This window comes from Haliotis rubra, unplaced genomic scaffold (assembly GCF_003918875.1).
Source record: "Haliotis rubra isolate DU_JTF1 unplaced genomic scaffold, ASM391887v1 Scf212, whole genome shotgun sequence".
NCBI classification, from domain to species: Eukaryota; Metazoa; Mollusca; class Gastropoda; order Lepetellida; family Haliotidae; genus Haliotis; species Haliotis rubra.
The window spans coordinates 1,100,038-1,114,497 of record NW_025766137.1 but is presented as its reverse complement, the minus strand read 5'-3'; the positions used below and the strand labels follow the sequence as shown (position 1 = coordinate 1,114,497).

At 45.6% G+C, this 14,460-nt stretch overlaps 1 protein-coding gene across 1 annotated transcript in view; it reads left to right on the top strand.

Annotated features, from left to right (window-relative positions):
* Positions 1 to 14,460, top strand: part of LOC124276719 (tuberin-like) — a 141,628-nt gene that overhangs the window by 66,865 nt on the left and 60,303 nt on the right. The window contains exons 16-19 of the mRNA XM_046712362.1: positions 8,220 to 8,342; positions 9,965 to 10,087; positions 11,086 to 11,198; positions 14,202 to 14,334. Coding sequence (XP_046568318.1) covers positions 8,220 to 8,342; positions 9,965 to 10,087; positions 11,086 to 11,198; positions 14,202 to 14,334 — 492 coding nt within the window. The remainder of the gene's footprint in view (positions 1 to 8,219; positions 8,343 to 9,964; positions 10,088 to 11,085; positions 11,199 to 14,201; positions 14,335 to 14,460) is intronic.

Here is a 14,460-nt window from a genome sequence, read left to right as displayed (position 1 = left end):
AAAATCAATGCTAAAACAACGGGGACGTCTAGACTTGCCAATAACAAATCCATCACAAATCCAAAGATAAACTGTATTTTGATGTTTAGCATTACGAGCGCGTGATAACTCCAATGAGCTTTCGGGAATTTCTAGCCATCTTGATTTGTCTTTTAAAATGTCACTGATTGTCGACTTGCCAATGGTGTGACCGAATTCTGTGCCAAAATGTTTGCTCAGGGTTTCCAGACTTGCTGAGGGATACTGCTCTTTGTACTTGCAAATTTCTTTTTTTTTTCTCGCTGTAATGGCATGGCGTTTACGCTTTGTTGGTTGGCTTGCCATGTTGACAGACAACGTTTCTGATCAGACAAGAATTCATCAGCGTAATTATAGTGACCCACCAATTGACCGCCTCAAGATTAACTCAGTGTCACCTTGCTAATTAAGGGCAGTTAATCCTCTCACCCTTCAAAGAATGCCGGCTTGTAACCCTTGTTTCATGTTAGGCCACGTAAAATGCGTGTGTAAACATACTGACAGGCGCTCAGCCATCCGGATATACGAGAAAAAAATGCATATGATTTAGCATTTGGTATGTGAAAATGACCGTCCAGTTACGGAAACCGGATTTCCGGTTAACTGAGTAGTTTTACAACGTTGTGAATTCGTTTTAATGAATTTTCGTTCGGAAGGCGAGTTTTCCGGATATCTGAGGTTCGGATAAACGGGGCACGACTGTATTTTGAGACATTTAATACGATGCGTTTCTGTGGTTATCAGGTATCATACTCTTTTACATATCTCAACGTAAACTTTATGAAAGAAAGACACGTAAGATGTTAATCAATAGATAAGACATAGTCGACACACATGAAAAAGCACAAAATATCTTTGAGATGACCCCTTGTGCCTGTAGGCAGCACATGCATTTCATGCCAGGTGAGTCGACGGTCCGTCGTCACACCTGGCTGAGCGACCTAATTGCCATCAAAAGCCTGATCTATTGTTTTCAGCAGCTATTCGTATATTTTCTAAGTTTTGCCCGATTTTACGAGTAAACAGGCTTTTCTGGATATCCTATTACGCATCCCACTGAATGCCAAGTTAGGCCGAAGTGGGTTATTTCGACATATGCTATTTGCAGTTGTGTAATTCTTTTTTATATATTCCTCCTTGGGGTACTTATAAGCATTTAAATGTCCATTTAAATTCCCTACGACAGTTGTAACAATATTTGAATAAAAATATTTACAAAACAAAAACTACGTTTTGTCTTGTGAGACCACCCTTACAGGGCCCTCCGGCCCCCTACAGCCAAGAGCAGGTAACTCTAGACCGTAACCTCGTACCTCACTTTCCATGCTGTCGTTTCCCAACAAGACGTGGGTCCATTACAAGAAAGTTTTCTTTTCTCGGCGAGAATTATGAGTGGGTCAGAAACAGCAATTGTATGTATGGTTCTCTTTTTTACCTGCATGGGCGATTTGAAGGCTTGTTCTGAACTTTTTCATTCATAATTTTTAGTTGTAACTTAGTACCTGTCGCGGTCGGCTCGCCTGTACTTCGTGCCTCGCTGCCATTCCCGTCAGGGACACACACGAGGTGTGCTTACGCTGCCTCACCCAAACTGAGCATGAGGAAGAGGGGTGTGTGTCATGTGCCACTTTCACGCCTCAAACTATTAGAGCACGACGAGTGGATCAGCTGTTCTACAGCAACCTGATTCGGGCGGGGGGTGATATCTGGGCGCAGGATCCCCCGTCCAAGCGTTCACACAAAAAAAAGGGGTCACGGGAGCGGCTCCGTATGGGAAGCGGCTGCCCCAGACCCCTAAAGGTTCCAAGGAGGCATCTAATACCAAACCTCAACCTGCTCCTGTCTCTACACACACACACACACACACCACACCCCCACCCCCACCCCCACCCTGTTGTAGGCCGGCACCAGTTGTGCCTGTTGAATCACTAACCACTTTATTCCAGGAACAGATGGCGTCAGTGAAATCTCTCATCGATACGGCGTTGGATGGGTTCCGTAAGGAGCTCAGCGCGCCGGTCGTGGGGGGTGGATCTGACACATCTGAGGGGGTTGGCTGCGGCCCGAGCTCCGGCTCGGGGAATGCGCCTCCCCCAGGGCAGCTTGATCCCGGCTTCGGCCGTGGAGTTAGCGCGGCCTCGCTTCGGGCGTAGGTCCGTCACAGGTGGCTGGCGCCGGCGATGCAGGGTTGCCCCTGGCTTCGCCTGGTGCCCTGACTGGCAGTAACCTCGGCACTGCCCAGCTCGGGGACACCTCGGCGCCTGGCAGCCAGTCTGGGTTGCCTGGGAGGCCTGTTGCAGCAGGTTCCTCTCGGGCGACTTGGGGCGAGTTCTGCCCGCCCGGCCCGGCCTCTGGACCTTTATGGTCTTTCGGGTTCAGCCTCTGGTGTATCCTCGGCGGTCTCTCAGGAGTATGAGAGTACGGCTGCCGAGGATTATGCCGAGGTGGACATGGAGGACGATGGAGGGAGGGAGGAGTCGGAGGCGGGAGTGCCGTACTCCTTTGGCTCGTCGCTGAGACAGGTGCGGGAAAAAATTGCCGAAGCCCTGCCCCAGGTGGCCGTTCCCACACAGGCGCCCGACCCCGCAGAGTTTCGGCGCCCGGGGGAGGCTTTCGCGCCTACCAAGGTCGCCGAGGCCCGCCTCCGCATTCTACCATCACTGGTAGGTGAGGTGGTAAATCCTCTCTTGACTGGTTCTCGCACGAGATTTGATCTGCCCGACGTTGGCAAGAGGTACCAGTTGGGAGAGGAGGCGCTATTCGAGCCGCCAGTGGTGGACGAGTGTGTCTTTGCGTCCGTTACTTTGGGGGGATCATCCTCGTCTTCCCTGGCCTCGGCCAGGCAGGGCAGGCGCCTCCCCCCTTTTCCTACTAATTCCCTTACGCTGAAGTCTGCGTACCGGTCCTTCGAGGAGTGCTACCGGTGCGCAGCCCAGCAATTAAAGGTGGCGGTCCACTCAGCCTACCTGTCTGCTCTGCAGGGGCAGCTGGTGGACCAGAGCGCTTGTGACGCCGACTTGTCGGCGCCAGTGCTCGCGCGGCAGCTCACGGGGGTACACTCACATCTGGCTCGGGATAGCATTCGGGTGCTGTGCCAGTCAGATGATGGGTGCCGTGATGGGCCTGCGCCGCCTGTGGTTGTCTGTGGCGCGGTATTCACCGGCCACGCAACAGGCGCTCCTGTCATTGCCCTATACCATGGGATCTTCCCTGTTCCCTGGGGCATTGCAGGTTGTACGGGAGGCCGCGGAGGCTGTTTCTACCTTCAAAGACTCTAAGCCTTTGTTGGAGCAACCCTCCGCTCCTCGCCACCGGCCTTCCCCGCTCGCTTCCGCTTATCCTTCTGCCCCGGCGAAGGACGCTGCAAAGTGGACTGCCCCTTTGCAGTCCAAACGGAGCAGGCGCGCAAGAGGCAAGGGCAGGCCTGCTCAAGCTCAGCAGCCTTTTCGGGGCAGGGGGAAACTGTGGGGGTGCACTGCCTCATGCCACACGTCCCTGTCGGCGGCCGGTTGTCCCTATTCCTTCGGGAGTGGGAGGCAGCCACCTCAAATCCCTGGGTCCTGTCCACGCTCAGGGATGGCCATTTGCCACAGTGGAGGCGAGATCCTCCGTCCTTTTCCGGGGTTCGGCACACGCCTGTGCCGACCTCCCGCGACTAGGCGGACGCGCTCCGTGCCGAAGTTCAGTCCTTACTGAACAAGGCAGCCATCGAGGTGGTTCCTGTGGGTCAGCAAGGAGAGGGGTTTTACTCCACCTACTTCCTAGTGACCAAAAAGGACGGAGGGTTCAGACCCATTCTGAATCTCAGAGGGTTGAACCAGTTACTGGAGGTGCCGTCTTTCAGGATGGAGACACTCAGGTCAGTGAACTCCTCCGTCGAGACAGGGGATTGGCTTATGTCAATCGATCTCAAAGACGCATACCTCCATGTTCCAATGCACCCCGAGTTCAAGAAGTACCTCCGGTTCTCCTTCGACGGGACGTGCTACCAGTTTCGCGTGCTCCCCTTCGGCATCTCCACGGCACCAAGGGTGTTCACCAACCTTATGCTAATCCCAGCTCAGTTGGCCAGGTCTCAGGGCAGGTGTTGTCACCCGTACCTAGACGATTGGCTTCTCAGGGCCTTAGGTCCTCAGTTAAGCAGAGCCTCCACACTGTGCGTGATGGATACTCTGGTGTCACTGGGCTGGATTATCAACCTCAAGTAATCAGACCTCGCTCCACGCAGGATCTGATATTCTTGGGGCCAGATTCAACACGGAGCTAGGGATTGTTTCCCTTGCTCGGACCGCATCGTCAAAGTCCAGAGGACTGTTACACAGTTTCTCCAGTCGCCCAATGCGTCAGCCCGAACATGGCTTCGGTTGCTAGGCAACATGGCAGCGACAGTGGACGTGGTTTGGCGTGCGCGTCTGAGGATGCGACCAGTTCAGCAAGCGTTAGCTCAGCTGTGGTCCCACTCGCAGAGCTACGAGATTATTCTCACAACGCCCGAGTGGTTAATTCCTCACTAGCGATGGTGGACGGACGTCGGGAATTTGTCCAGGGGGATCCCCGTCGACACCCCGACACCTTCCCTCTCAGTTCAGACGGACGCCTCCCTCACAGGTTGGGGGGGGGGGTGCGGTGGGGTCCTGGGCGAGCACTCAGCCTCCAGCCTCTGGTCAGAGCGGGAAGTCAGCCTACACATCAATGTGTTAGAACTGAGAGCAGTCCGCAGGGTGTTCGAGTGCTTCCGGGTGTTGGTGCAGGGCCATGTGGTTCGTCTAGAAATGGACAATCAACCGGCCATGTCTTACATTCTCAAGCAAGGCAGCACAGTGTCTCCGTCGCTCCTTCAGGAGGCGTGGCAGTTTCTACTATGGTGCGATCAGTTCAGCGTTCGGGTTTTGCCTGTTTATCTCCCGGGGGTAGACAACGTCCGTGCAGATGCACTCTCACGGCGTATACTAGCCCCACACGAGTGGATGCTCGACCGGGAGATATTCGGGATTATCTCCCAGTTGTTCGGGTCGTTCCAGGTGGATCTGTTTGCGTCTGGGGTGACGAACCAGATTCCTGTGTTTTGCTCCCGGATTCCGGATCCGGGAGCGTTAGCCAACGACGCCTTTCAGCTCGATTGGACGGACAGGGTACTGTGGGCGTTCGCCCCGATACCACTGATTTCCAGGGTCCTGTCACAGCTGACCGCACAACCACCTCGGCTACTTGTGCTTCTGGCACCCCTTTGGTCGGCACAAGGGGCGGTGGGGTAGCCTAATGGTTAAAGCGTTGTCTCGTCACGCCGAAGACCCGGGTTCGAATCCCCACATGGGCACAATGTGTGAAGCCCATTTCTGGTGTCCCCCGCCGTGATGTTGCTGGAATATTGCTAAAAGCGGCGTAAAACCAAATTCAGTCAGTCAGTCAGTCAGTTGGTCGGCACAACGCTGGTTTCCGGTAATTCTCAGGTTTCTGGCTCAGCCTCCTGTTCTATTACCTTTTCGACCGGACCTCCTATCCCAGAACCTAGCGCCCCACCCGAATCCCAGGATTCAGTGGGTGGCTTGGCCGCTGTCAGGGATCGCCTCCGTGCGAGCAGAATTCCTGCACCAGTTGCAGACACACTTCTGGCTTCGCGGAGGGATTCGACAAACGTTCAATATGAGGATAGATGGGCCTGTTATTCGCGCTGGTGTGTCAACAGGGGGATTCTTGATCCCTTTTCTACAGATTTAGTCTGTGTTTTAGAATTCCTCCAGTCTCGGTTGGACGCCGGTCTAGCGGCTTCAACTGTTCGAGGATATTCTACAGCTATTTCTGCGTTTCATATTCCTGTTGACGGTGCTCTCTTGGGGCAGCACCCTCCTCTTGTACAGCTTTTAGCAGGCGTGGACAGAATCCGCCTGGTTGTCCGGGCGGATTAGTCCCCGTGGGACTTGTCAATCGATTCTTGATTGGCTGTCCGGTCCACTGTTTCACAATCTGTCGGCTCTTTCACTCCAGCTGTTGACGTGGAAGACAGCGTTTCTTGTGGCGGTGACTTCAGGCAGGCGGGTTGGCGATATTCACGCAATGTCGGCCGATCCCACGCGCTTACTGTTTTTCACAAAGACAGAGTTAGCATACGGCTGCCTGATACTTACCGTCCTAAGAAGGATAGTCCCTTCCATGTGACGGCGCCTATTGAGCTCCCAGCTTTCACTCAGCCTTCCCTGTCCGGTACCTCTCTACGACGTGCTCACGTCTTAGATGTCCGTAAGACACTTAAGGCTTATATCAAACAAACAAGGGGTACCAGTAAGGGTAACCAATTGTTTTGTTGTTATGGCGGGGTTCAGGCTGGTCTTCCGCCACCAAGCAAACCATTTCTCGGTGGCTTGTCTCTGCCATACATATGAGCTATACTCAAACAGGGTATATCCCCGCCTGTAGGGTTGAAAGCTCATTCGGTTAGGCAGTTGCTACATCAAAAGCTTACGCTGCAGCCCTGCCCATTGAGGAAATCTGCTCCAGCGGCTATTTGGAGCCGTCGAGCACGTTCATCCGTCATTACCAACTTGACAGACTCTCCAGTGAGCGTGCTTTCGGTTCGGTCAGTCAGTTCTCTCCAGTGGGCATGGTTCCACCTCTCTAGACGATTGAGCTTTCGAGGAATTATGTGAACCATTCTATGCCAAATTTTTTAACACTGGTTTTGGGTTTTTAAAAATCTTGTTTACATATTCCCTTGGTGACGGGTTTTGTGTGGTGATGGTTTTTATTCCCATGTCTTTTGCATTCTGCTCTAGACTTAACTGGCCTTGGAAACTTTGCTAAATATATACATATTAAGGCATTTCGTTTCTGGCGGCTTTATTATGGGACCCTTATCTTGGCTTCGAGTAGATTACGGGAAGGAGGGAGGGTGTGTCTCGTTAGTTTGCTTTAGCGCAGGTTTCAGCTGGGCAATTTACATATGTTCGACCCTGACCCTGGCTCATGCCCCGCCTGATTGGCTATGGTGGACACGTGACCGGGTAAGTGTGCTTTTTCTGCTATAATTAGCTTGGGAAATTCCACTTCTTGTCGGGTGTTTTCTGCAGACAGAATGCGGCTCCTTAGTCCGCCTTTAGGAGTCTGTCTTATGCTTATAAGTACCCCAAGAAAGGAATATATAAAAAGAATCGAACTAACCTGTAGAGGTTTCAGATTCTTTGAATATATTCCTCCTTGGGGTACGCCCGCCCACCTCCCCACATTCTGTCTGATGTCGTTCAGCATGGAAAGTGAGGTACGAGGTTACAGTCTAGAGTTACCTGCTCTTGGCTGTAGGGGGCCGGAGGGCCCTGTAAGGGTGGTCTCACAAGACAAAACGTAGTTTTTGTTTTGTAAATATTTTTATTCAAATATTGTTACAACTGTTGTAGGGAATTTAAATGGACATTTAAATGCTTATAAGTACCCCAAGGAGGAATATATTCAAAGAATCTGAAACCTCTACAGGTTAGTTCAAATTTTAGGGATACAGAGTAACAGCCTAAAAACAGTTTTTTCTATTTCCGACAGTACTTTAGTTATTAACATTGTGTCACATACACAGTGCCATTCAGAAAGTGGTCAAATGTAACATTTGTTATATTTGGGATTACATTTGGGAAGCCGTGGTGGCTGATCCGGTTAGGCAGCTGGCTTTGTGTGCTGGTGATTAGGTGCCTGACTCTGAGGGTGTGGGTTCGAATCCCAGATGGGACTAGAATCTGTACTTTTCTAAGAAAGTGTAATCCCAAACATAACATATGTTACATTGTGTCACATCTCATGTATTAGCACTAGGGCTTTGTATTATATGTTGTGATTCAGGTACACGGTATTGCAATACGTATTGTGATATACTGGAAACTTAAGTGTTTGCCATTGAGTGACACTAATTGTGCATGTCAATCCTATTTTCTACGTTAAAAGTCCCTAAACATACATGTATATGTTAAGGTTCTGATAACAGCGATCTCAACATTAGGTTACATAGTCATGGATATATTTTCCTTTTTCTACAATTTATAGCATTACAGTATGCCTTTTTGTCATTGAATAAAGAAGGTAAACGTTTTTGTGAATGAAAGAACGTGTAATTTAGACCATGAAGATATTCACAAAAACTTCATATATGTTTATTACCCAATATACCGGTTCTCAGAATTAGCACAAAGGGAAATAAACTAAAGGTTGAATGAAATTTGCAGGTGATAAGGAAACCCTTGAGTACATTCCCTGCTGGAGGTGAGATGGATGTGAGTCAGCCAGTGGACGAGGCTTTAGTGGTGGATGTCAAAACAGCTGTCCTCAAACTGTGTGATGTCTTCAAGGTATCCCGCTTCACAACTCAGTGTTTGTCAGAATAGGATGTTCCTGATGGAAGTAGATAGCTGTAACACCATTTAGCTGTAAGGTCAGCTTAATCTGCTATATGAGGGTACTCTGGTACATGTTAAATATATAGAGATTATTACATGAGTGTGTCATATGACTTAATCTGATATATGAGGGTACTCTGTTACCTGGTAAATATGTAGAGATTATTACACGAGTAAGTGTGTCATATGACTTGATCTGATATATGAGGGTACTCTGTTACCTGGTAAATATATAGAGATTATTACACGAGTAAGTGTGTCATATGACTTAATCTGATATATGAGGGTACTCTGTTACATGTTAAATATATAGAGATTATTACACAAGTAAGTGTGTCATATGACTTAATCTGATATATGAGGGTACTCTGTTACATGTTAAATATATAGAGATTATTACACGAGTAAGTGTGTCATATGACTTAATCTGCTATATGAGGGTACTCTGGTACATGTTAAATATATAGAGATTATTACACGAGTAAGAGTGTCATATGACTTAATCTGATATATGAGGGTACTCTGTTACCTGGTAAATATATAGAGATTATTACACGAGTAAGTGTGTCATATGACTTAATCTGATATATGAGGGTACTCTGGTACATGTTAAATATATAGAGATTATTACACAAGTAAGTGTGTCATATGACTTAATCTGATATATGAGGGTACTCTGTTACATGTTAAATATATAGAGATTATTACACGAGTAAGTGTGTCATATGACTTAATCTGCTATATGAGGGTACTCTGTTACCTGGTAAATATATAGAGATTATTACACGCAGTAAGTGTGTCATATGACTTAATCTGATATATGAGGGTACTCTGTTACATGTTAAATATATAGAGATTATTACACGAGTAAGTGTGTCATATGACTTAATCTGCTATATGAGGGTACTCTGTTACCTGGTAAATATATAGAGATTATTACACGAGTAAGTGTGTCATATGACTTAATCTGCTATATGAGGGTACTCTGGTTCATGTTAAATATATAGCGATTATTACACAAGTAAGTGTGTCATATGACTTAATCTGCTATATGAGGGTACTCTGTTACATGTTAAATATATAGAGATTATTACACGAGTAAGTGTGTCATATGACTTAATCTGATATATGAGGGTACTCTGTTACCTGGTAAATATATAGAGATTATTACACGAGTAAGTGTGTCATATGACTTAATCTGATATATGACGGTACTCTGTTACATGTTAAATATAGAGAGATTATTACACGAGTAAGTGTGTCATATGACTTATATGAAACAAGTGTGAAATTTCATAGTGCGAGTTTTGTGTAAGTCATATACCACACTTTCTCGAGTGTAATAATTTCTTTATTATCCATTTTATTCATGTACGTTTGTGCAGTAAAACATGGTAAGCAAGTGTGACAGCCCTCTTCACTGACATGTTCAATTGTTTAATGACGTCACAGACAACAAAGTACAGGAACAATGGCTGCTAGGCAAACTTGATATGTGCACATGTGATATATATGATACTGGTTATGTTTCATAATATGGGTAATAAAATACTGTTTGATCTCATGTTTTTCAGCACCGATTGTACATAATTCCATCAAACTACTGTGTAAGGATTTACCGCCACCTGATTGCTCATGTCAACACCCACTATGTCCATGGTTATACTGGATACTCAGCTTCTTGTATTAGACAGGCGGTAAGTTAATGAAGCTACATCAATATGGCCGTGGTTACTATACTTCCACTATGTCCAAGGTTACCACACTTCCACTATGTCCAAGGTTACTACACTTCCACTATGTCCAAGGTTACCACACTTACACTATGTCCAAGGTTACCACACTTCCACTATGTCTATGGTTACTATACTTCCACTATGTCCAAGGTTGCCACACTTCCACTATGTCCATGGTTACTGTACTTCCACTATATCCATGGTTACCACACTTCCACCATGTCCATGGTTACCACACTTCCACTATGTCTATGGTTACCACACTTCCAATATGTCCATGGTTACCACAGTTCCACTATGTCTATGGTTACGACACTTCCACTATGTCCAAGGTTACCACAATTCCACTATGTCCAAGGTTACCACACTTCCACTATGTCTATGGTTACTATACTTTCACTATGTCCATGGTTACCACACTTCCACTATGTCTATGGTTACCACACTTCCACTATGTCCATGGTTACCACACTTCCACTATGTCTATGGTTACCACACTTCCACTATGTCTATGGTTACCACACTTCCACTATGTCCAAGGTTGCCACACTTCCACTATGTCCACGGTTACTATACTTTCTCTATGTCCATGGTTACCACACTGCCACTATGTGTATGGTTACCACACTTCCACTATGTCCAAGGTTACCACACTTCCACTATGTCCAAGGTTACTACACTTTCTTTCACTATGTCCATGGTTACCACACTTCCACTATGTCCATGGTTACCACACTTCCACTATGTCCATGGTTACCACACTTCCACTATGTCCAAGGTTGCCACACTTCCACTATGTCCATGGTTCCCACACTTCCACTATGTCCAAGGTTGCCACACTTCCACTATGTCCAAGGTTACTACACACCTAATATGTCAATATTTACTGGAAATCTACTGTGTCCATTTTTATTGCATATCTACTCTGTCCATTGTCACCAAACAATGTTGCTTTCAAGGTGATGGAACTGCTCTTACAACTCCGGTCAGATAGTTTCCACCGCATCGGCTTCACAGAGGTTGGACAAGATGGCCCATGTCCATTTAGCCCATATATCACATGTAAACAGAGGTCAGTATCGTCATGCTTTATCTTGATACTGTTCGAACCAGGAGTCTTTATTGATACATTCATTAGCCTAGGTGTAAGGACAACCATGGTGAACTGAGTAGCCCTGGTCAAACAGTACTCTCTCTGTTTGCTGACCCTCAGGACATTGTAGAATTCTTTCTTTATAGTCTTTTGTTATGTTGTAATCAGCCAGTGGATGGGTAAAACACCCACTCTGTTGCGGGGAGCACAAATGTTTCACCTGACAACAATTTCTCAGTGGATCTACATGTGACAGGAAAAGTAACCAATAAACAGGATATTCTTTTCTTTACTGAAGTAAATCTTCTAATACCAGAGGTAGTATCACTTTGCTTGTGTTTTCTAAAGTTTTTGAGAAAAATCAATTATTCCTCATCCTCATGCAGCTTATATTAAAACATCAGAAGTTTGCAACACATCACTGTCTCAGTGGAGGACTGCTGAACTGACTGTACACAGTAGAGCTTGTGTCAAGTATAAAGTGCCTTGTTGCTGACTGCTGAATATGATAGATACCTCTGATTGAGTTCCAACATGCTTTGATGGTTCCACAATACTATCTTGTTGCTGACTGCTCAATGTGGTTGATACCTCTGATTGAGTTCCAACATGTTTTGATGGTTCCACAATACTATCTTGTTGCTGACGGCTCAATATGGTTGATACCTCTGATTGAGTTCCAACATGCTTTGATGGTTCCACAATACAATCTTGTTGCTGACTGCTCAATGTGGTTGATACCTCTGATTGAGTTCCAACATGTTTTGATGGTTCCACAATACTATCTTGTTGCTGACTGCTCAATGTGGTTGATACCTCTGATTGAGTTCCAACATGTTTTGATGGTTCCACAATACTATCTTGTTGCTGACTGCTCAATGTGGTTGATACCTCTGATTGAGTTCCAACATGTTTTGATGGTTCCACAATACTATCTTGTTGCTGACTGCTCAATGTGGTTGATACCTCTGATTGAGTTCCAACATGTTTTGATGGTTCCACAATACTATCTTGTTGCTGACTGCTGAATATGGTTGATACCTCTGATTGAGTTCCAACATGTTTTGATGGTTCCACAATACTATCTTGTTGCTGACTCTGCTCAATGTGGTTGATACCTCTGATTGAGTTCCAACATGTTTTGATGGTTCCACAATACTATCTTGTTGCTGACTGCTCAATATGGTTGATACCTCTGATTGAGTTCCAACATGTTTTGATGGTTCCACAATACTATCTTGTTGCTGACTGCTCAATGTGGTTGATACCTCTGATTGAGTTCCAACATGTTTTGATGGTTCCACAATACTATCTTGTTGCTGACTGCTGAATATGGTTGATACCTCTGATTGAGTTCCAACATGTTTTGATGGTTCCACAATACTATCTTGTTGCTGATGGTTGATACCTCTGATTGAGTTCCAACATGTTTTGATGGTTCACAATACTATCTTGTTGCTGACTGCTGAATATGGTTGATACCTCTGATTGAGTTCCAACATGTTTTGATGGTTCCACAATACTATCTTGTTGCTGACTGCTCAATATGGTTGATACCTCTGATTGAGTTCCAACATGTTTTGATGGTTCCACAATACTATCTTGTTGCTGACGGCTCAATGTGGTTGATACCTCTGATTGAGTTCCAACATGTTTTGATGGTTCCAATACTATCTTGTTGCTGACAATGTGGTTGCTGATTGAGTTCCAACATGTTTTGATGGTTCCACAATACTATCTTGTTGCTGACTGCTCAATGTGGTTGATACCTCTGATTGAGTTCCAACATGTTTTGATGGTTCCACAATACTATCTTGTTGCTGACTGCTCAATATGGTTGATACCTCTGATTGAGTTCCAACATGTTTTGATGGTTCCACAATACTATCTTGTTGCTGACTGCTCAATGTGGTTGATACCTCTGATTGAGTTCCAACATGTTTTGATGGTTCCACAATACTATCTTGTTGCTGACTGCTGAATATGGTTGATACCTCTGATTGAGTTCCAACATGTTTTGATGGTTCCACAATACTATCTTGTTGCTGACTGCGGCTCAATGTGGTTGATACCTCCAACATGATTGAGTTCCACAACATGTTTTGATGATGGTTCCACAATACTATCTTGTTGCTGACTGCTGAATATGGTTGATACCTCTGATTGAGTTCCAACATGTTTTGATGGTTCCACAATACTATCTTGTTGCTGACTGCTCAATGTGGTTGATACCTCTGATTGAGTTCCAACATTTTTGATGGTTCCACAATACTATCTTGTTGCTGACTGCTGAATATGGTTGATACCTCTGATTGAGTTCCAACATGTTTTGATGGTTCCACAATACTATCTTGTTGCTGACTGCTGACTATGGCTGATTTGTGACTCCTAACTCCTAACGTTGTACATACTCCCTTACTATACATATCAAGATACTTAATCTCTGGCAATGTTATGTGAATTTATATTTCTCTGTTAACACTATTCAGAAGTCCTGGTGTATCCAGAATAACTGCTTTCTTATTTGGGTTCCAATTCTGTGGTTGAAATCTCCCCCTCTACTAAGGCATTTTGACAGCTTTCACCATTTGTGCTGATATTGATAAACAGCTTAAGAGCATAAAAGTTATCAGCTACTGTAATCTCATGTACCTCCCTTAACCAGACTATTTGTTAGAATATGAATCAATAGTGTGTATTGTATTGTCTTTGCAAATTGTCAGTGCTCCAACTCGTTCATCTACTCAACTTAACAATGATATCAAAATATGTGAAACTTTCTTTTCTTCTCGGAATGCTCTTATGTCAGATACAAATTAGTTAAGTACACCAGCACTTAAGTTTAATGTTAAATGTGTCTACAGTTATATGACTTTCAGTCCTTATCACATGGAGACTGCCACCATACAGCTGGAATATTGCTCCCTCACTATCACATGGAGCTTGTGTTACAAGATTCTAGAAGAAGGTGATGTGTTATAGGGATGATATGGAAGAGGAGGCTCCATCCAGCCCGGTTACCGCTGCTGGTGTGACTCCCAGCCCATGGTACCAACCACCTGCCATTTTACAGTACAGTGAAGCATTCAAACTCTACATCACCTGTTTACAGCATGTATGTGTTTTTAAGCTCACATTGACATTGTCACTTGGAACCTTTATTGTGGGTCTTTGTCCGTCATGTGTCTGTCATTGTAGCCATTAGTTGACACTGAAACATATAATAGTTTCTCCAGTTCTA